The sequence below is a fragment of the Calidris pugnax genome, unplaced genomic scaffold (genome assembly GCF_001431845.1).
Source record: "Calidris pugnax isolate Ruff unplaced genomic scaffold, ASM143184v1 scaffold4, whole genome shotgun sequence".
NCBI lineage: Eukaryota > Metazoa > Chordata > Aves > Charadriiformes > Scolopacidae > Calidris > Calidris pugnax.
In genome coordinates this window covers 1,581,186-1,603,446 of record NW_015090781.1, presented here as the reverse complement: position 1 = coordinate 1,603,446, position 22,261 = coordinate 1,581,186, and the positions used below count along the sequence as shown (strand labels likewise).

General features: G+C 51.8%; 1 protein-coding gene across 1 annotated transcript in view; it reads right to left on the bottom strand.

Moving 5' to 3' along the window:
• Positions 1–22,261, bottom strand: part of HPSE2 (heparanase 2 (inactive)) — a 131,409-nt gene that overhangs the window by 32,143 nt on the left and 77,005 nt on the right. The window contains exons 4-5 of the mRNA XM_014957401.1: positions 10,292–10,465; positions 9,414–9,585 (exon numbers count right to left, since the gene is read on the bottom strand). Coding sequence (XP_014812887.1) covers positions 9,414–9,585; positions 10,292–10,465 — 346 coding nt within the window. The remainder of the gene's footprint in view (positions 1–9,413; positions 9,586–10,291; positions 10,466–22,261) is intronic.

Below are 22,261 nucleotides of genomic sequence, written 5' to 3'. Positions count from 1 at the left end.
GCAGGCAGAGCAAACCAGACGTTTCCGGGAGGGCTCAGGTCCCTGCACATGTGCTGCACAGATGGGCTGGGCTGGCGCAGTAAATCTGCCATTTTCCTCCACATTGGCCTTTTTCTGTAAGCACGAACCGACCCCGCAGCGCCTGTGCACTAAATCCCCCCCAGGAACACCAGGACAAGCTGAGCCCGTGCTGTGCAGGCAACGTGGGACACTCCTGCAGCAATACCCCAAAATTGGTGTGGGTGGCAGCCCCAAAAGCATGCTCACTCAGTGTCGTGTCCCTGTCTGGACTTCCACACATCAGAAACCTGGGCAAACGTCAAAATCCTCAAATTCTGCCGGGGTAGCACGTCTAGGTGTGAAAAAAGAACATGTCGTGTGGAGGAACAGGAGGCTCAGGCAGGGAGTTTGTGATACTGAGGATACGTCCATCTCCTTACCCTTGGAGCTGCCTGTGTGCTAGCATCCCAAACCAGCGTTACTACTTGTGGGACCCGTGTTGAGCTAGAACTTAGAAAGCTTAAGCTTTTTTAAACAAGCACTGAGAAAAATGTGATTTGACATTACTCAGTCACCCAAACGGTTCACAGCTCCCTCCCAGAACTGGTAATAGTGGCACATGCTGGGACGGCACCCCACAGGTCAGGAATGAGCTGCCTGAGAGCAGGGCAGGAGAACTGCAAGGCCGTGAGATGGCACTGATACCACGACTCCACGTTGTGAAACCACGGCTCAAATCTGACCCTTCCTGGACATTTCCCAGAGCCACGTCTCCCAGGATCACCATTTTCACCCGAGTGTGGGCACGTTTCTGAAATAGATCTCCTGCCCTGATTCAATACTTGCCAGTCATGGAGCAACTACTGCAAACTTAAGCAAATTGCTCCCATGGTTAATTAGTCTCCAAGTATGTTATTTCTCATCTGAATGTGTCTGGCTTCAGCTTCCAGCCACTGGAACTTCCTGGGCTTATTCCTGGTACATTAAAGAGCCATCTGCATTTGGAAATCTCTTTCCCATGCAGGTAATTGCAGATTGTCATCCTTGAAATCACAAAAAAAAAAAAAGGGTTAGCTTGTTACAAAGAATGCAGCTGCACAAGGAGACAAGTTACTGTGGCACAGGCTCCCAGCTGCTTTAGCATCATCCTCTGAAACCTAGGTGGTGGACTTCACAAACACGGGTTATTTCATCTGCTGCTCTCTGGAGTCCTACCAAAGCAAACTGACCCACCCCAAGCCCCAAATTCAGGAGTAACACTGTCCTGCCTGTGGTGCTGTGGTGGATCCCTGGAGCTGGGTGGCAGATCTCTGCCCTTCGAGCCAACAGTGATGGGTAGAAACGGCTTTATCTTGCATCTGAGTTGGTTGATGAGGGGGTCTAAGACACAGACTTCACTTGCTGACTTCTTCAGGTCCCAGAAGCACAATCAAACACCCACAGCAGCAGAGACAGGCACTAAACCAAACTCATCCCAGCTGCTGCAAAGGCTTTGACCTGCAGTGCCAAATTTCAGTTTGTGGATTTCATTCTGGCCAACAGAGCCTGGTGGGGCGTACATATAAATCTGCTGCTAGGGAGTATCTTCTCTCTGCTCAGCATCACCAACCTGATCTACGGTAGGGCTGCACAAGCCTTCTAGCAAAAAGGGCTTTATGTCCCAGACTGACCCACCCAGCCTTGATAATCCGCACTCCAGGAACTCCGGAGGTTGGATTTGGACCATGATGTGGCATCACCACCGATGCTTTTTCCTACCATTGGTTTGTCCAGTCCCTTTCTGAACACACGCCTTTGGCCTCCACAATACCCTCTGACAATGACTTCTACAATGTCGTTGCATATCACGTGAAAAACCTTCTTCCTTCTTTCCAAGGCTTCCTTCCAAACTACTTTCTGCACCGGGGAAATAAATGCCCCATTCACAGGCTCCTGGGCCTTGATAACACTCCCTCTGAGCTGTCTGTCTTCTGAGCTGAAGATGCACAGCCTATTTAATCTCTTCTCATGTGAAGACATCACATACCTCCACACAGCCTTGGCTCCTCTCCCTGCAACCCTCCCGGTTCTATTACACCTTTTCTTAGATGAAATGACTAAGATTGTAGATAGCGATCAGGATGAAGGTACACTGTGTGCTTACACAGAGCCATAATCTCATCTATGTCTTTTCTTATCCATTTGGTTCTTCCTATACAGGTGACTGTGATTTTGGCATTCTGGCCATCCATATCAAGCTTCAGCCACAATGACTACCTTAACCCTTTCCTCCTGAAAGAGCAATAGCTAAATCCTTTGCTTATATTTCAGATTCTTGACCCCGCTATATAACCAACTGCAAAATGTCTCATCATATCCTTCACACCCCATTTCAATGTATTTATGAATGGATTCACTCATAAGATCAACGCTACCAGACCTCGAGTTCATGCTGCAGTGACCTCCTCCTCCCTTTGTATCATTAGTTTAACGTTGCTTGTCTTGTGGCTTGATTTTTTGCACAAAATTCTTCCTCCAGACCTATTCAGCATCCTAGCACAGTCTGTGCCACCAGCCTTGCGGTAGCTTACAGAAGGGTGAAGCTTCTGGCTCTGCTGACCAAGACACACTCACCTCTGCAGCATCACTGGAGAGCCCCAGACCAATACAGCAAGGATGCGCTTTTAAAGAAGGTCAAACAGCCAAAAAAGAGCTTCTAAAGATGCGGTGCTTACAAGTCCCCTGTGTTGAACAAGGTAGAAGCCCTTGTCAGCAAGAGGACAGGACAAATGCCTGCATTTCTTCCTGAAACCCACCCAGAGTCCTTCCCTCTGACAGATACCACCTCCTACTCCAGGCTCTTCTTGTTTCTCTTCCCTGCTTGAATCCAAATGAACATGCTCTGTCCGTATGCTGTCTTTGGCTGCTGCTCCAGAACAATTAACAGATAAAAATCAATGCCTGGACAGACAGATGTGTGCTGGACAGCAGGGTGACCATGAACTAGCAATGTGCCCTTGTGGCCAAGAAAGTCAATGGCATCCTGGGGTCATCAGGAAGAGTGCGAGCAGCAGGTGGAGGGAGGTCATCCTGCCCCTCTGCTCTGCCCTGGGGAGGCCCCATCTGGAGCACTGGGACCAGTTCTGGGCTCCCCCGTCCCAGAAGGACAGGGAACTGCTGGAGAGGGGACAGCAGAGGCTACAGAGATGATGAGGGGCCTGGAGCATCTCTCTTACAGGGAAAGACCGAGGGACTCGGGGCCTGGAGCATCTCTCTTACAGGGAAAGGCCGAGGGACTTGAGTCTTTTTAGTCTGGAGAAGAGAAGGCTGAGGGGGGATCTGATCAACACCTATAAATACTTCAAGGGTGGGTGTCAGGAGGATGGGGCCAGGCTTTTTTCAGTGGTGCCCAGGGACAGGACAAGAGGGAACGGGCACAAACTTGAACATGGAAAGTTCCATCTCAACATGAGGAGGACATTCTTTCCTGTGAAGGTGGCAGAGCCCTGGCAGAGGCTGCCCAGAGAGGTGGTGGAGTCTCCTTCTCTGGAGATTTTCAAGCCCCTCCTGAACACGTTCCTGTGGGCCCTGCTCTGGGTGGACCTGCTTTGGCAGGGGGTTGGAGGAGATGATCTCCAGAAGTCCCTTCCAACCCCATGTCATTCTGTGATTTTGCAATCTGCTCTTCACCCTCATAATGGCACACACGCAAGGCATGGACAGCCACCATAAAAATACTAACAGAGACTCTCATTTTTTGCACCTTGATTTTGCTTTGGCCTCTGGTTATATGGGACACCACAAGTGTCCAGCCTGTGCCATTTCATGAGCTATAAGCTGACACCTCACTCTACCACACAAGCACCCACATGGGAGCCTGGGCCTGGGGCTGATTTCTGGATGCAGGGAGCAGGACTGGGGACTGGGGACTAAGGACAGCCTGACCCCTACCTGGGCTGCCCACAGATAATCAAGACATCATCTCCATGCCCCCTTCCGACCCTGCCATATCCACAGCTGGCAGGGAGGAAGGGCTTCATCACCACTGACAAATGTGTTTCCTCACCTTTACGGGCTCTGTTCAGAGCACTGTGGGATGACATCATCACCAAGAGGAGACAAAGTGACCTGGACGGGTGGTTAACTCTCCACAGGTGCTACAAATCAGGAGTCAGAGGCAGTAAAATTATGAAGGATGAGAAACTCTTGTGCCTTGTGAGGTGTGGGCACCTCCTCACCTGCTGCTGCTGCCTGGCTGGAGGTGCTGTGGCTCTCTGTGACCAGAGAGTGGATGTGACACAGTGACAGCAGCAGCAAGAAAGGGCCAAGGAAGCTGGAAAGAGGGCAGACAGAAAGCCAGGGAGGCAGCAGGTCTGGTGGCTCTGAGAGTTGGGAGATGAGGAGGTAGAGAAAGGCTGTAGCTCCAGATAAGAAAGATTTTCACTTCTCTGGTGGCTTCAGCAGGCTCAGGACCCAAAGTGGCCAAAGAGCATCAGCAAGAGCCAGCCTGGTGTGACACAAGTGTCTGCCAGCCCTTATCCCCCAGGCACTGCAGCTCCTGCTGTGGTGGAGGTAACACCCTGATACTTGTGAGGTTCCAGTGGCAAAAACTAGGCTACCCCAGCTGAGGAACAACAGGTCATGAGAGCCCCTAACCAAATCTGCCCAGATGTGCTGGCCCAAGCTTTGTACCAAATGTTTTGAGTTTTAACACACGTTAGTGTCTCTTCTTCCTAATAGCTTTCCCTCGTGTTTCTTCTCTTCCAGCACCGAGTGTGTGATTCAGCCATGCATTAACCTTTGTGTCTGATTCCTGATCTGCTGTTAAAACCTACGTTAATTCCTTAGAATCTCTCAATTTTTTCCCCAAGCCAATTCTAAGCAGTTCTGGGATTCCTGTACCCACAGACGCAGTAGGTAGCTAACATGGTCTGCTCTCCAACAGCTCAGGCTGCATGAATGGTCTAATTAACACCTCATCAAACTCAACTGTTGGTTGTGCCTGGAGAAATTCCCTCTTGCACCTGTGCATTCACAAGACTCCGTTTCCAGCCTCCCGCACAGCAGGCCCCAGGCATGGGAGCAATGCTCCCTCACTGTGGAGCTCATCCCAACATCAGCAGGAGAGGTCCTGCTCCAGACTCCAGGACTTGCCAGCCCAGAGTGAAAGGGACACTCTCTATGGCAGGGTGGTGCCAGAGCTCAGGAGCAGGCAGTTGGCAGTGAAGGGTGTGCAAAGCCCACGCTGCTGCCTTTCAGCAGCCTTACCATAGCCTGCCTCCAGCATCAGAAAGTGTGGAGGTTTCACCCAGCACAGCTCGGTGTCACCTGCCTAAGGACAGCCTTTGCAGTGGGACAGCGTGCGCACCCCCCTACATGCTCCAAACCTTCAGGTGCCTGATCTGCGCTCATCATCTGGCCTGTCCAGCAGAGCCCAGAGTCATAGAATGGTCAGAGCTGGAAGGGACCTTAAAGACCATCCAGTTCCAACCCCCCTGCCCTGGGCACAGACACCTCCCACCAGACCAGGTTGCTCCAAGCCCCATCCAGCCTGGCCTTGAACCCCTCCAGGGATGGGGCAGCCACAGCTTCTCTGGGCAACCTGGGCCAGGCTCTCACCACCCTCACAGCAAAGAAGTTCTTTCTAGTATCTCATCTAAATCTCCCCTCTTCCAATTTAGAACTGTTACCCCTTGTCCTGTGGCTCCATTTCCTGACCAAGAGTCCCTCCCCATCTCTCCTGGAGCCCCTTCAGGTACTGGAAGGCCGTTATAAGGTCTCCCCGGAGCCTTCTCTTCTCCAGGCTGAACACCCCCAGCTCTCTCAGCCTGTCTTCACAGCAGAGGGGCTCCAGCCCTCTGGTCATCTTCATGGCCCTCCCCTGGACCCGTTCCAACAGGTCCATGTCCTTCCTGTGCTGAGGACTCCAGAGCTGGACACAGCACTCCAGGTGGGGTCTCACCAGAGCAGAGCAGAGGGGTAGAATCCCCTCCCTGGCCCTGCTGGCCACACTTCTCTTGATGCAGCCCAGGATGGGGCTGGTTTCTGGGCTGCCAGCGTGCACTGCCGGCTCATGTTGAGCTTCTCATCCATGAGCACTCCCAAGTCCTTCTCCTCAGGGCTGCGCTCCAGCCATTCTCCACCCAGCCTGTAGTTGTGCCTGGGATTGCCAGGTCCCAGGTTCAAGGTGGGAGAAAGGTGGTAGCCCAGGAGGGATTCAGTCCCACCCTGTCCTTTAGGACAGGCCCTAGGTTTGGGTCAGAATGGCCCTGGAGGTGTCCATCTCCCATCACTGAGACAGAGCCTGGTGCATGGCAGAGTACAATGCCCAATTCATGTTGACACTACTATTATTGCAGGAAAATGTTTAAACATAAAGAATAAGTTTAGCTTGGTTGCTTGAGATAATTGTTAAACAATAGGCTACAGTGTTTGGAACACAGAGCACGCAACAGGAAAATGTAATTCTAGGTAATACTTCACAATGAGACTGAATGATTCAGCACCCAAGGTAACTCCAGAGGCTTTCCTTGGAGAAAATCAAACTCCAGCTTCTACTGTCAGAGATCACACTCCCTGGGCCTCTCTGAGCTCTCCTCTCCCACTTCAGCTCATTTCCATTATTTCACCCACCAAAACCTGCTTCCTCACTCTGTCTAACAGAGCACTCCTTGCCTGGCAGACCGATCTGCCCACCCTGTCTTCTACTCTTGGGGTGTCTCATCTCTCCCCTCCAGCCTTACTTAACACCTGAGCCATAATCTTCCACTTGGCATACCTCTTCCTACCTGGTTGGCTTCTGCTGGTCATCACATTTTTTAAAATAAGATCAAAGCTTGGCAGATTTCATGTCTTCAGGACTGTTGACGGTGTACACTTTATTTGCTCTGCAGCCTTCATCTTACCGTGAGCACTACGTCCACCACCCATGGTGGTCTAGCAAGGCAGACAGCAGGCTTGCCATTGAGAGCACCTTCCTAAATTCCTCCTCCTCTCTCTTGTTTGCTGACTGGGTGGGCCTCCCAAGAGGCACGTCCTGGCCGTGACAGCCACATCCCATTGCCCAGTTCTGCAGTGCTCCTGCAGAAGGCAGAGCTCTCGGTAGCACTAACCCAGAGCAGTGAAGAGACCTCGGGGAGCTGCTGGGAATAAAGCTCACGCTGTCAGGCAGCTCAGGCACTGGGCTTTATTTGTTTGTCCTTTGGCAACTCCATTTCCAAATACTGCAAATGAGCGTTTAGCCCTTTGTCTTTGTGTAATCAGACTTGTTCCTCCTCTCTACAACCCGCCTGGCAATAATGGGGTCTTTATGTGGAGACACAAGCAGCTCTTGTTTCACAGGACCCCGTGGGCTGTGAGGCCACTCAGGCACGTGCCACTCGCCACCTGCTGCAGACGGCAGGGTTTGGAGAGCAGGACACCCAGTTTCTCTATGGTATGGAGAAACCACTTTGAGTGCCCGTGGGCCAGCATCACGGTGGCAGGGAGGGACGGCAGCAGAGAATCAGCTTGGAGAGCAGGCATGCTCCTTACAGCTCCTTCAGACCAATCATAGAATCATAGAATCGTAGAATCACAGAATCGTCTATGTTGGAAAGGACCTTAAAGATCATCTAGTCCAACCATCAACTGAACTCTGACAAAAAAAATAAATAAGAAAAAACCAAACCACTAAACCATATTCCTGAGGACCATGTCAACCCGTCTTTTGAACACCTCCAGGGATGGTGCCTCAACCACTTCCCTGGGCAGCCCATTCCAATGCTGGATAACCCTTTCTGTGACGAAATGTTTCCTAATCTCCAATCTAAACCTCCCCTGGCACAACTTGAGGCCATTTCCCCTTGTCCTGTCTCCTGTGACTTGGGAGATGAGACCAACCCCCACTTCTCTACACCCCCCTTCAGGTAGTTACAGAGCACGAGAAGGTCTCCCCTCAGCCTCCTCTTCTTCAGACTGAACACCCCCAGCTCCCTCAGCCGCTCCTCATAAAACCTACTCTCCAGACCCCTGGAGGTCTGGGCAGCCCCCACCACCCCACCACCGGGGTTGGTCAAACCCTAGCTCTACCTGCCTTCCCTCTCATTTGAGATGGTGTTTTCCCCATCCTCCCCATCAGACTGTACCCCACAGCCTCACTCCCGGGGTCACCACCAGCCAGAGCAGGGCTCCAACAGGGCAGAGCTGCCGGCCCATCCTGCCCATGTATCTCGGCTCTTCCCACCCCTCTTCCTGGCAACCCAGCTGTGGTGCATGGAGGGCAAACACAGCAGTAGGACTTCCCTTTCTCCAAGAGCCTCTTGGCTCCCATCCCTGTTGTTTTCCTTATTCAGCCTGCTCCTCCCGGCGCTAATGGATCTCCTGCTGATCAAGGCTACTACAGCATTCTGTAACCCCCCCTCACAGCGAGCGATGTGCCCGTGTGGCACTGGCTGCAGCCCATGGGGTGGGCACTGGGGCTGCTCCCCCACCGCTGGCAGCCCGAGGAGATGCCGGTGTCGCAGCTGGTCCCACCAGCTTCATGGTCTCTTTGCGCTGCCGCAGCCAGAGCTGAGAATCTGGCCCCGGCTCCCTCTCTGCCTCGCCGGGGACCGCATCCGTGTGCTGTTTATTGTTTCTGCCAGATCATTCATGCAGATGTTAATGAAGGCTAGACCCAGCTTTGCTCCCAGCAGAGTCCCTTCCACACCTCCCCCTGCCCAGCTCTCTGCACTGGAGTTTCTGTTTATGGTCCTGCAGGGAATTTCCCCTCTGCTGCAAGGTCTTGGAGCTGCACAGTCCCAATTCCTGCTGCCAGCAGGCTCCCACACCTCCCTGGTTCCTGTAGCTCTCCAATGTCACCTCCAAGTGTCTGCGTCCCTCACTGTCACCATTCCTTCTCCACCTCCGGCCTCCCCAAACTAGACACAGGCCAGTTCTCCTGGGAGGGAGCAGAGGGCTTGGCCAGCAAACAAAGCTGCTACAGGTTCTTCCTCTGCACAGTCGGAGAAAACGCAGAGAGAAGCAGCCACCAAAGGGAAGGAGCAAAGCAATTTGTCCAGGTGGACTCTGAGACAGCATCTACACTGGTAGGTGGTGCCAGGACCCACCTCCTGGCCCTGAAACCCACACACAGGCAGCAGCTTGCATCCGCATCACTGCATTACCTTCACGTCCAAACCATCCATCAGTCTGCCTGTAACTGAGAAATCCTGGGAATACGTGGGAGACTGTTAGTCAGCCCAGCCCAAAATCCCAGCAGGGACTTCTGCAGAAGTTTAGCAGCACAGACGACCATGTCCCCAAGCCCCTGGTGGCGGCCGAGCTGCACAGAGCCTCTCTGTCCTGGCAGCTCTTGGACGTTGAGAAGCCAAAGAGCAAGTCTACCTGCTGCAAAGGGTATCAGTCTCAGGAGGGGTTTCTGATCTCTTCTTGATCAAAGCAACATCACTTACCCTTCCAGGAGAGCGATGACATTCTTTCTGGGCCTCCCAATGTTTGGCCCATAGAGGTTTGCTCTGGAGTAAGTGCGGATAAGCTGCAGCAGGCTTCTCAGCTGGATGTAGTCCTTCCCCAGCTGGCTGCCGTTCACCGAGCGGCCGATCAGGGTCCGATAGTTATTGGGCTCTGGGAAAATAAAAATAGACAAGCAAGGCTTGCCAGCTCTGCTCCTTCATCCGTGCTTCCGGAGAGAGACACGCAGCTCACAGGCTGTCGCACAGCTTGAGCTCCGTGGAGCTGCCTGCCTGCTCTGCCGAGCTGCAGAAGGAGCCTCAGAGGTGTTGGTGAGGGCCATCTCTTGTTCTCCTGTGCCAGCATCACCTCCCACGTCCCTTTTGCTGTGTGCTGGATGAAGGACCTGCAGCTTGGTGTCATGCCCTTGTCCCTGTAGGGCCCCCCGCTCGCCCTGGCACTGCAGCCACCATACAAGTCCATACAGCTGTTGGTCTGCCCACCCCAGGACCAGTTACACCCAGTAGCCAGGGCAAAAGCATTTCATGTGTGTCATAACAACTGATGGAAACATCCAGCTCAGGTGCAAACATGTGCCAGGTCTGTCTTAGAGATGGTGCTGCCTTATAGCAGGGGTCTTGAAAACCCTCTGAACACACATTGGCCAAACATCCCGGGGCCTGGGATTTGTATAGCAGGGGTCTTGAAAACCCTCTGAACACACATTGGCCAAACATCCCGGGGCCCTTTATATCCTTTTATATATATCCTTTTATATCCTTTTATATATATCCGGGGCCCAAATATCCTTTTTCCAAAAGGGAATACCTTTCTGCTACAGCGAGCTCTGTTCCTGTGACTCTCCCATTCCCACACTCACCGTTGCCCAGCTCCCAGGAGATGTTGTACTTCTTGCTGGCGCTGTACTTCAGCAGGCTGAGAGCGTTGGAGCTGTTCCAGGAGTTGTTGGGGTTTCGGCGCAAAGCATTCAGTGCAAAGATCAGGTGAAGGCCAGAGCAGTCAGCAAAGTTATAGAGTTTGTCTAGAGACCTGGCTGGGAAGAAACAAAAAACAGCTTGTAATTCAAATGAAAGCTCGTTCCAGGGAGGTTCAAATGTTCCCGCTGTCCATCAGACCTTGGCTTCTGTGTAGGATGAGCCAGGGTCAAATGCCATCCCCGCGACATCTGTAACCACAGAAATGCACCTGACCTTTGAAACCGGGATAGGATTCCAAGTGTGGGCTTATCTCCTTCCAGCATGAAACTTGGATGCCCTCCACCACCGTGTCAGAGCTAGGGGCCGTGTTACCAGAGACAAGTGACTTTATAACATCTCTTTTCATCTGCTCTTGGCAAGGAAAGTTGAGGCTTTTCTGTGCTTATCCTGCCTTGTGTCTCTCTCAGAGCAGATCCCTGCAGTGCCTGGGGAGCAGAGGAGGAGATCACCAGCCCCCAGGGCTGCCAGCCCCCCCAGCTCCCACAGACCCCTGAGCAGTAACCAAGCCCCAGCAATAATCAGGTAGAGCCTCCAAGGTGTGCACCACACACCAGGCTCCTCAAGAGGAGCTTCATGCCACTTGACCTTGGGGCCAGTCTTTTTCAGTGGTGCCCAGGGACAGGACAAGAGAAAATGGGCACAAACTGGAACAGAAGAAGTTCCACCTCAACATGAGGAGGAACTTCTTTGCTGTGAGGGTGGCAGAGCCCTGGCAGAGGCTGCCCAGAGAGGTGGTGGAGTCTCTTTCTCTGGAGACATCCACAACCCGCCTGGACACGTTCCTGTGGGACCTGCTCTGGGTGGCCCTGCTCTGGCAGGGGGTTGGACTGGATGATCTCCAGAGATCTTCCAACCCCATGTGATTCTGTGATTGTGATTCTGATTCTGGGGAGAGAGGAGGGGTCCCTGCCTGGTGACAGCACAGCCAACCACTGCTGCCGGGGGAGTCCTCCGAGGGTGCTGGCATCTTTGTGGGATTCGTGCCCTACCTGCTGGTCCCAAAGCTCCCCAGATGGCACCTCCCCTGACATGCTGTGGCCTCGATGAGCCATGGGGGACCAGCCAGCAGCAGAAGCAGAGACCAAAGAAAGAGCTGATGCACTATTCAGGGAGGAGCGACATTAGCACAGGGTGCTGCTGGGAGAGCCACAATACTTAATACTTTTTTTTTTTTTTTTTTGCTTCAATCTTCCCTAAAAACTCAAGTGCACCCAAATGTCTGATGAAGCTAATGCCAGTGTTAGCAGGATAAGAACTCACGCAACAGCAAGAGGAGATTTTGATAGAAAGTAATTAGATAACTGTGGTGTTTTCAATCATCCCTGCCTGTTGAACTGCATCCCAGGACACTCAGCAAAGCTTCCTGAAGCAGCCTCGGAGATGCATCCACTTAATGGCGAGGAGCCACTGGGGATGGGGAGGTTCCAGGGGGCTGGAGAGGGCAGACCAAGGGCTCTGCTTTCAGAAGAGGGGAAGGAGGCGCTGGGGAGTTACAGAGTAGGCAGACCAGCTTCAGGTCCCAGAAAAATACTTGGATAAATAATCAAGCTGCTTGTCAGCACTTACAAAATATAAGGAGATGATCAACAGCCACAGGAATGTGTCAAGAACAAATCACACTGAAGCAATCTACTGACAGGAGAGCAGGGCTTGCGGGCAGCAAAGCAGCCATTTAGGTCTAATACCTTAATGGTTTTTAAGGCTTTTGACAAGATTGCACACAATGTTCTCTCCAGAAAGGGAGGTAACCGTGATGTAAAGTGAGCTGCAGAGAAATACACTCACCAAGAGCAGCTAACGGTAATTTGCTGTTATACTGAAGGGTGTAGGCATCCTGCTCGGGGTCTCTTTACACGTTTCCATGTGTGAAGGGGCAGAGGATACACACATCAGGCTTGCCGTGGCACTAAGGTGCCAGCATGTACCACCACGGCCGAGTGGGCTGAAGGGGATGGAGAGGAGGCGACCGCAGGTTTGGGGAATGGCTCTGAGCCCAGGGGTGATGCTCTGAGACCCCCTGTGCCCACCCTGCTGGTGCCAGTGAGACAGTGAGACAGCGACAGCCAGGAGCTGCCGGATCCGGAGGTTTGGGGAATGGCTCTGAGCCCAGGGGCGATGCTGTGAGACCCCCTGTGCCCACCCTGCTGGACCAAGGTGCCAGTGAGACAGTGACAGCCAGGAGCTGCTGGGTCCAGTCAGGATAAGCTGCTCACAGCCTGGACCTCTGTGTTTATTCCGTCGCTTTTCCTGGTCACTGAAAGCCTCGGCAAATACAGAGCCAGCTCTGAGGTCTGAGAAGAATAAACTTGTTTTCAAAGCAATGTTTTAAGGAGCGTCAAGGAAATAAGCTAACTGAACAGCTACCGTTTAGTGGAACACAGCAAAGTCATGAAAAGGAGAAGAAAGGATAAATGAAAGAAATGGAAAGAAATTGGAAAGAAATTCCTAATCCCTTTGACAACCTTTTTCTAAACGCTACTGATTCTTTGAGTGCAAAGTAGCTGAATTAGATTAATCTAATGTATTCATCCCACTGGTTCAGGCACATTAGCTGTTTTCTCTGGATGTTTAGTGAATTGGAGACAGATACAGTCACTTAATACTTATTTACTTCAGACCTCCAGGCAAAAAGCTGCACTTGAAATGAGACTCCTATGAAGAGGATAAGATAAACCCCTAAATGACAGCATGAAGATAGCAAAAAGGTGTTACCTGCAGTTCTCCTGCTAGAAATGAAACCTTTTGCTGGTGCAAAACAGTTGTAGTTTTTAAGTGCTACAGGAGGGGATTTGGTTCATGTTTAGGAGCCTCTGCAGAGGACTGGGAATTGATTTTCCATGCATCCATCGGAGGAAACAAGCCGTCTGTTTATTCCAGTGCAGGGCCTGCCACTGTGAAATTATATTTTCCCCATGACACTTATTTTGTTTCCCTGTGCCTGGACAAGAGATGCCACGTGTATTTCATGTTTTGCCATGACTTTCCAAGCTGGAAACCTCAGTGATCAGGGAAAGAATTAGGAGAAACACACAGATGCCTGGGGGTTGCTCCTGTAGGTTTCCAGTGGTCTCCCAGCACACAAACCCACCTGTGGACTGCAGCAAGGCAGCAAAGAGCAGAAAGCTACTAATAAACCGACCTCTGCATCAAACCAGGTTGTTAATGTGGGTGCTCTTGGTATCAAGACTATCAGGTATCAAGCCCATTTATCTCCTTTATCCTTGGCAGCTCTCCAAGGACGGTGGGAATCTGGAAGCACCAAGTCTCTCCAGTGGCTCTGGCAGAGCCTTGATGACCAGTTTGCACGAGATGCCCAACTGTTAGTGGTTAAAGGCCACGTCTGACCCCTCCTGAGGTGACTGCTTTAAACTGGGCATCTCTGCTGCAGGCAGCTGTGGTTAGATGAGAAGAGTACTGTCATGGGGGGCTAAAGCACAAAAAGAAGCACATTTAGATGACCTCAAGTGGTGTCCAGCCCTCCATAAGTACAAACAGGGCCAAAAAGAGAATGCTATAAATATTTTACTGCCATGACTAGGGATGGCCACATTACTTCTGAGTAATGAGAACATGAAGAATCGCAGTATTATTAACAGCTGGCTAAAACTCACTTTGAATTCTGGATAATTGCACTGTTCTTTCTTCATCAAACACGGAAAATCTTCCAGGAATTTAACCTTTCCCCAGCTAGCAGATCATTAGGCAAGGCTTTCACAAAGCGTTTCAATAGAAAAAGCCATTGTCGTACCACAATGAATCTTAATAGAGCAGAACTGGATTCAGAAGATATTCTCCCTGCCCCTTCTCCCCCCGGGCTGGGTGAGGAGAAGCACACACTCAGTGCTCACGTGCCACTGAGCTCAGGGAGAAGGGATAAAGCAGACAAATAGAAGGGGTAAAAAAAATACAAGGGTGCTGAGAGTTGGCTTCTGCCACTTAAGAATGCTCAGGTGGTTGGAGTGAGACTGACCAAGGGAGCAGAAGATATTCTCCCTGCCCCTTCTCCCCCCGGGCTGGGTGAGGAGAAGCACACACTCAGTGCTCACGTGCCACTGAGCTCAGGGAGAAGGGATAAAGCAGACAAATAGAAGGGGTAAAAAAAATACAAGGGTGCTGAGAGTTGGCTTCTGCCACTTAAGAATGCTCAGGTGGTTGGAGTGAGACTGACCAAGGGAGCAGAGCTACACACTCCCTTCCCTCACATCCACGGCAGCGCTTGCTGGCAGGTCTCAGTGGGGAGGGGTGCCTGCTTGGGTGGGTTTGGGACAGACAGCAGCCAGAAGGCAGAGAAAGAAGCCTCGTGGCCCTGGCGCAAAAGAAAAAAAAAAAAAAAAAAAAAGAAATCAGAAGACCTTTGGGCTTTCTCAGCCTTTTACATCCTCGGTTGCAAAGGCTTGGACGCATCTGGAGAGTGAATACCCCCCAACAACGCATGGCTGGGTGGCTGCCAGAGAAGATCTGCTCACAATCCTGCCTTCAGCTGAAGCTCTGCATAGGAATTACAGATTTTGGCTGTTTGCACGGGTCTCTCGCCCTGCACAGAGGGAGGCAAACAATTTCAAAACACAGGGGAAGGTGTCTGCGAGGACATAAATGGTGGTGGGGTTCGTGGGACAAGTATGTCCTTTGGGATTCTTTCCCATATTTCTTCTTCTTTAAAGTTCTCTGAAAGATGCATGGCACTTAACTGTGGCATGCCAACACAAAATCTGAGGCACATTAAAATGTCTCTGGCAGTTTAAAATAATTGGAAAGACTTTCCAATTGTAGTTACCGAATTAAACATTATACTAGAGACTTTATAAAGAGCATAGTATTGAGTGCCATTTGGTAAGAGGGACAGTTCAATAATCTCTGGGTTTGAAAGTCTTCCACATTTTTTATTCTGCTTCAGGAATTTTGCTTTGGCAGGGCTCAGCACATCAAGTGGGAATTCATGTGCAGGCTGAGATGGAGGCTGAGATCAGCCAGTGGGGCTGAGGGGTGGCGGGGCATGGCACGGCGTGCTGGGGGCTTTCATAACTCTGGGAAGCCAACCAGGAGGACAGGAAAGAAGAGCTTGTTCTCCCTTTATCCCCACTATTCACCACATCCACCTCTTGCACGTACAGCGCGTACCAGCACGGAGGAGAACGGGGTGAGAGCTGAGCAGGGCGCGGGCAGCACACACTGCACTCCCCAAATCTGCGGGTCAGCTGGGAGACCAAGCAAGTGCACAGCAGATGAACCCTTCTGATGATAAAGCAAAGAAATGGAATGCTAAAATAATGATTTCAATTAATCGTGGGTATTGCTTGACCCCGCATTCCCCATAAATTCTGAGCAACGCCTGGAGCACCCCTACAAACAGCTCCTGATGCCGGTACCGAAGCCAGCAGCATCCCCTACTCCCGAGAAGCCTGCAGCAGATAACAGAGGGAACGGTTGGGAAAGACCTGGCAAAGAGCAAAAAAAAGCCTAAAGAGAGCTTTACAGGGAGGGGGCAGAAAGGGCGGCACAGAGTGTTCAGACAAGAGATGAGTATGATGGTTGGTGAGAGCAACGGATGGAAAAAGAAAGGTATTCCCACTTACAGAAGAACAAGTGGGTACATGGAAAATTTATTTACAAACAAATTGCCACCACAGTCAGCTGAATCCCATTTGCACTGGCTCTCTTGGGCTGAAAATCCTCATAAAACCACATGTGTGGCAAGGACTTAATGTGTTCTTAGCAAATAAATATGATTCAGAAGGTATGCAACAGGCAATCAGAGTCACTCCAGACCCATGGGACAGGTCTGCAAAACTGGCTTGAAATCTTCCCATGGATTCCATCCCCAGTCCTGCTAGGATTTCAGACAGGGAAACCAGAACCCCTCCATCCACAGAGCACCAAAGAGAAGTCTTCAGCATCACTGCAAGTTCAGAGGAGAAGCCACATCCCCCGCTGTCCGTACGCACGACAACATCCCGCCTGATCCACTGGATCACGGCGAGATTTTCCCACTCTGGCTGCATGCTAAGCCCTGCCTTAAAAGTTGCTGTTTAAAGAGCATTTTAAAGATTTCAGGGCTACCAAGAAACCCACACAGTTGCTGGAAACTGCATTCTAATGATGACCATCCCAGCTGGGATGCTGTTTGGTTTTAATTCAGTCTTCTGAAGCGTTTTGCTATGCAGTAAAACCACACCGTGTAAAGACGCTGAAGAATTCCCAGGCAAAATTGCTGGCAGGAGGAAAAAAGTTTGCTTGCCTCAGACACACGTTTCACCTGAAATGCTCCCTCTACCTGGTCAGGCTCCCAGTTTCCCCCAGAGAGGACGGAGGTTGTGCAGAGCCATCCCCTGCTCTCATTTACCTCCTGGGCTTCCCTCCGGCTCCGCAGGGAGCGACGGCCGGGGCTGTGCTGCCCGCAGGAAGCGCTTCCCAAGGCAAGGTGCAGCGTTGGAGGTCTGCACTAAGTGACAAGAAGTGCTTTGGCAGAACCCAACGGTGCTATCGAGAAGGGATCTAGTTTAATCCCATCTGAAGCATACCTGAAAGCTGGAGGGTTTTGGACTTTAATACTGCCAGCCAGTAAAGAAATGCCACGCACTGTGTGTTAATGAGAACCTGGACTTCGCATCCAGCTGGATGACAGATGGGGGATCTGGGGCTGTTCCCCCTGGAGTATGGAGGGGGCCTTGTTCCAAGGGAATTGTTGTCATCATCCCTGGTCTTTAAGCAGCTGAACATCGACCCTCAATATTCATTCAAGTCTTTAACTAGATTTTTCATTTCACTGCCAAGGCAGAGGTGATTATGCTGACCACGTGAGGTAGGTTTAGTTCTTAACACCACCGTACAGAAATAGCAGTCTGGGGGCTTGGTGTCAATCTCTCGCCAATAAGAAGCTTGGCCGGCAGCCATGGATTGTGGGCTGAGTTCCCAACTGGCATATAACTTGGAAGACTACCACGAGGTCTGGGTTCAATATCCAATTGCTAAGGAGTCTGGCTGACAGCCTCATTTTGTGGAATGAATCCCAAATTAATATAATGCTTTTGATACCAGACAAGGGGCATGGCTCGCTTCCAAATGCTGTAAGGGCTCAGATAAAAGGCATAGGCATCAGGTTCACTGTGTAAATGGTATCGAGGTCGGATAGCAGTCAGCATTGGGCTTAATCTTCAGATGGTGAGAAAAAGGAATGAGCCCCGAGCTCTGCCTTCATGCAAAAAAAAAGAGCTCAAACGAGCAGAATAGCTCTGTTTTCAATCCTCTCATGGTAAAGAGCTCACAGGACAGTAACGGTTTCTAGGAACAAGTGTAAATTGACATGGAGCTTCAGAAGAGATGTGGGATCTGGGTTCAATCTCCAAATGCTGTAAAGCTCAGATAATGGCCAGAGGGGCAATTTCCAAACCCTCTGCTCGAGCCTGGTTCCTGAGAAGGAACCGAGATCACATTACAGCTAAGAAAGCTGCTTTCTTCTGCTGCATAACTTAAGACATCTTGCCTTTTGAGTGGGGATGAATCCAGCATCTTCTAAAGTTTCAGAGGGAAATGGAGGTGAGCAGGGAGAGGGCTACAGGTTTGAGCAGAGAAGAAGACCGGAGCAAGAGAAACTAAGACTGTGAGAACCACTGGCTCTCATGCACCTTGTTGGCCACCCCGGATCCCTGGGCTGGAGCCATGGACACTGCTCCAGCGCACACACAGGTACAGCTCCTCAGCATCCCAGCTTCTCTGCAGTGCCTGCAACCACGGGGCATCCACGGGGCCTCTGTGGGAGGCAGCTCGTCCCACGGAGAAACGGTGGCAGCCTGTGTGGCAGCCACCTCTCACCGACAGCACGTGCCCACGGGACTGGTGTGACACAGCGTGCACGGCCATCGCTCGCTCCCGCCACGTAGCTCACTCCTGGAGCAGCTTCCTGACGCTGCCAGGCCAGTTTGCTTGAAGTTGTTCCACTTCATATAAAGGAAAGCAACTAGAATGTGTGTAAAATATTCAAATACTGCTTTGAGTGGGCATTTAGAGTCATTCTGTTACATCTGTTATGCCCCTTCCCAGACCCGGTTTTCTTGAAAGTGTGAAAAGCTTCAAATTCGATAAATCATCACTATCTCCCTTCCCTTGAGGAAATCCTTTAAAATCTAATTGCGGTCCCTGGAGCTCCCAGCTTTAGCTCCAAAGCCTGAACAGGATGGACCACCTCTGTGAGCACTGCTATAGCAAGCTGTGGTTTGTAAGTCAGCCAGACTCTCGAGCATCAACTGCAGCCTTGGGGTAAAAACCCCCAAAACCCCCTCTCGAGGCAGCAACCACCCGTTCGTAATGAGAAGAGGCGCCGAAGACAAGCCCTGCCAGCGCCATCCCCTGCCAGGGCGGTGGGCACAGCCCAGTGTTTTGCTCTTTACCCTGTGGAAAGCGACGACCTTGGGGAAGGGGTTACAGCCCGTGCTACAAATCCACCTTCCTGGGGGTTTCACCTACGCACGTGGAGGGAGCGGAGCCGCCAGGCTTGGGAACAGGGCTGCAGAGAGAACCCAGCTCCGCTGCCAGACCGTTTGCTGACAGAATGACTGTTTTATATGGCTATAAGAGCAGCTATAAGCGCAGCTGTCTGAAAAGCAGCAAAATCTATGATGTGTGTTTCTAAATCCAATGACAGCTGGCAGTGCTGCGCTACAGCTCATTCCTTCTTTTGCACAGTTTAGCTAAAACACTTCTCTGCGATCGCCCCGATTTATCAACAAACAGCAGTTTCTGGAACAATTTGAAAGCATTCCCAAATAGGCAAGAAGTGGTCAGCTCTTCAAGCACTAAGCAAGCCGTGAGCTCCCAAATAGGCAGGCGGCTGGAGATGGTCAGGGATGGCTGATGGGAAGAGAGAATTGCCCTCCCCGGCCGCCTTGCAGGGAGGACAGCACCGTGGATCGCATCAAGACAAGCCCTGCCAGCGCCATCCCCTGCCAGGGCGGTGGGCACAGCCCAGTGTTTTGCTCTTTACCCTGTGGAAAGCGACGACCTTGGGGAAGGGGTTACAGCCCGTGCTACAAATCCACCTTCCTGGGGGTTTCACCTACGCACGTGGAGGGAGCGGAGCCGCCAGGCTTGGGAACAGGGCTGCAGAGAGAACCCAGCTCCGCTGCCAGACCGTTTGCTGACAGAATGACTGTTTTATATGGCTATAAGAGCAGCTATAAGCGCAGCTGTCTGAAAAGCAGCAAAATCTATGATGTGTGTTTCTAAATCCAATGACAGCTGGCAGTGCTGCGCTACAGCTCATTCCTTCTTTTGCACAGTTTAGCTAAAACACTTCTCTGCGATCGCCCCGATTTATCAACAAACAGCAGTTTCTGGAACAATTTGAAAGCATTCCCAAATAGGCAAGAAGTGGTCAGCTCTTCAAGCACTAAGCAAGCCGTGAGCTCCCAAATAGGCAGGCGGCTGGAGATGGTCAGGGATGGCTGACGGGAGGAGAGAACTGCCCTCCCCAGCCGCCTTGCAGGGAGGACAGCACCATGGATCGCATTGGGGTGGGGGGCTTTGAGGAAGACGTACCTGGGCAGCTACAGAGCATTGCCCACGGGTGGGGGAAATGGTGATTTATATGCTTTAAAGGTGGCTTGAGGCACCAACGTGAGCCATTTCTGCACTGCCAGCAAGAAGAGGTGACTTGGTCCCTGTGCAGTGCTGCTCCCCAGCTGAGGAAGCCCCATGGAGGGGGATCTCCTCCTGCAGCAGAGTCTCACATCCCAGGCATGGGAAACCCTGTGCAGCCCAAACCCACCCAGAGGTGTACAGGAGAACGCCGCAGCTCGCTGCACAGCTGTACGCTGTAACATGAGGCAGAGTGAGAAGACTCCGTTCCTGTCCCCAGGCTCACCTCCTCCTGATGGCTGTGGAGCAGGGTCTGTGGGGCAGACAACAGCAGCCATCACAGGGACCCACATCCCTGTACATCACTTGTGGCTCAGGCAAGCTGTATCACAGAATCACAGAGTCACAGACTGATATGGGGTTGGAAGGGACCTCTGGAGATCATCTCCTCCAACCCCCTGCCAGAGCAGGGCCACCCAGAGCAGGTCCCACAGGAACGTGTCCAGGGGGGTTTGAATGTCTCCAGAGAAGGAGACTCCACCACCTCCCTGGGCAGCCTCTGCCAGGGCTCTGCCACCCTCACAGCAAACAAGTTCCTCCTCATGTTGAGATGGAACTTTCCATGTTCAAGTTTGTGCCCATTTCCTCTTGTCCTGTCCCTGGGCACCACTGAAAAAAGCCTGGCCCCATCCTCCTGACACCCTCCCTTGAAGTATTTATAGGTGTTGATCAGATCCCCCCTCAGCCTTCTCTTCTCCAGACTAAAAAGCCCCAAGTCCCTCAGCCTTTCCTCATCAGAGAGATGCTCCAGGCCCCTCATCATCTCTGTAGCCTCTGCTGTCCCCTCTCCAGCAGTTCCCTGTCCTTCTGGAACTGGGGAGCCCAGAGCACCCACAGCATTCTTTCAAGGTGCCACAGTTGCCAGGCAGAGGCTTTCTTTATAAATACTTTTTCTTGACAGCACCTGAAGTGCTAACATTGCAGCAGGAGGATGGATGTTTTCAGTGTTTTCCTGCAAAAAGTTAGTGGGGCAGCACAAGCTGAGCAACACCCTTTGCACGTGCTGTGTGGCTACACCAGAACGAGAAACGTACAGCTACAAAGCCTGTTTTTAACACCTTCATTTAATGTCTGTAAAATGCTGAACCCGGGTAAGCTGTGCCTCCAGCTCACCCCTTCCCCTCACCCGGCCGGCAGCTCCCACGCGCCGCTTTTGCTGCCGGAGCCGCCGTCATGTGGCAGACACACAGCTCCGCTAGCTACAAAGCCTGTTTTTAACACCTTCATTTAATGTCTGTAAAATGCTGAACCCGGGTAAGCTGTGCCTCCATCTCACCCCTTCCCCTCACCCGGCTGGCAGCTCCCACGCGCCGCTTTTGCTGCCGGAGCTGCCGTCATGTGGCAGACACACGGAAAAGTCCTCGCCCAGGGATGCGAGCCAGACCCACCCGACAGCGTCCCCAGACCCCTCTGCCTCCTGCCCCCGGGGTCCCCTGCTGCTCCGAGGGACAGTGACACCCACCAGCCCCGCTAGGACACTGACATACCGCAGCGGGAACAAATTCAAACCGAGGACTTTGAGCACTGCCAAACCCCAACATTCAAAAATCATGAGTCAAACTCCCAAAAATCATGGGACTGGCTCGAGAAATCTGGTTTTAACATAATTTTCATTGCCTGCTGTTTTCAAAAATTTTGAGTGCCTTTACAGGACATTTTTAAGCTCTCCTACTACCAGGAGAGCTAAAATCTGGCTTGTTTTTATTTTCCCTTTTAACAGCAGTGGATATGCAGCAAAACAACTGTTTTATTTTACAAGCTGTTTGGGTTGGCCTGGCTTCCCCGTGGGTGGGGGCTGCGGCCAGCGGCCGGGGGTGGCAGGGGCAGGCCTGGTGCCCCTCTCCAGCAGGCACTGCCACCCGGAGAGATGCTCTGCCATCAAGGAGGGGTCTGCCCATCCCCTCTTATGACCCCTAAAACCGGAATCCACAAAAATCAGGTGCTTCGTTTTACAGGTCTGAGTCAATGTTTCCTCTCGTGCGAGGAGCCCCAGTCGTGAAAACCAGTACTCCCAGTCCCGGCTGACCCCACGCTTGCCATCGGCCGTCCCTGGCTGTTCCCTCTCTCCGCGGAGCAGCTGATTTCCCCGGGAGGAAGAGGGAGTGACTCGGGCTCTTTGCACACTTTGTGAGCTGGGCATCTGGTATTTTTCAAAACTTTAAAACGTTTTAACTGAAAACTGTCCCAATAAAAAAAAAAAAAAAAAAAAAAAAACCAACCAA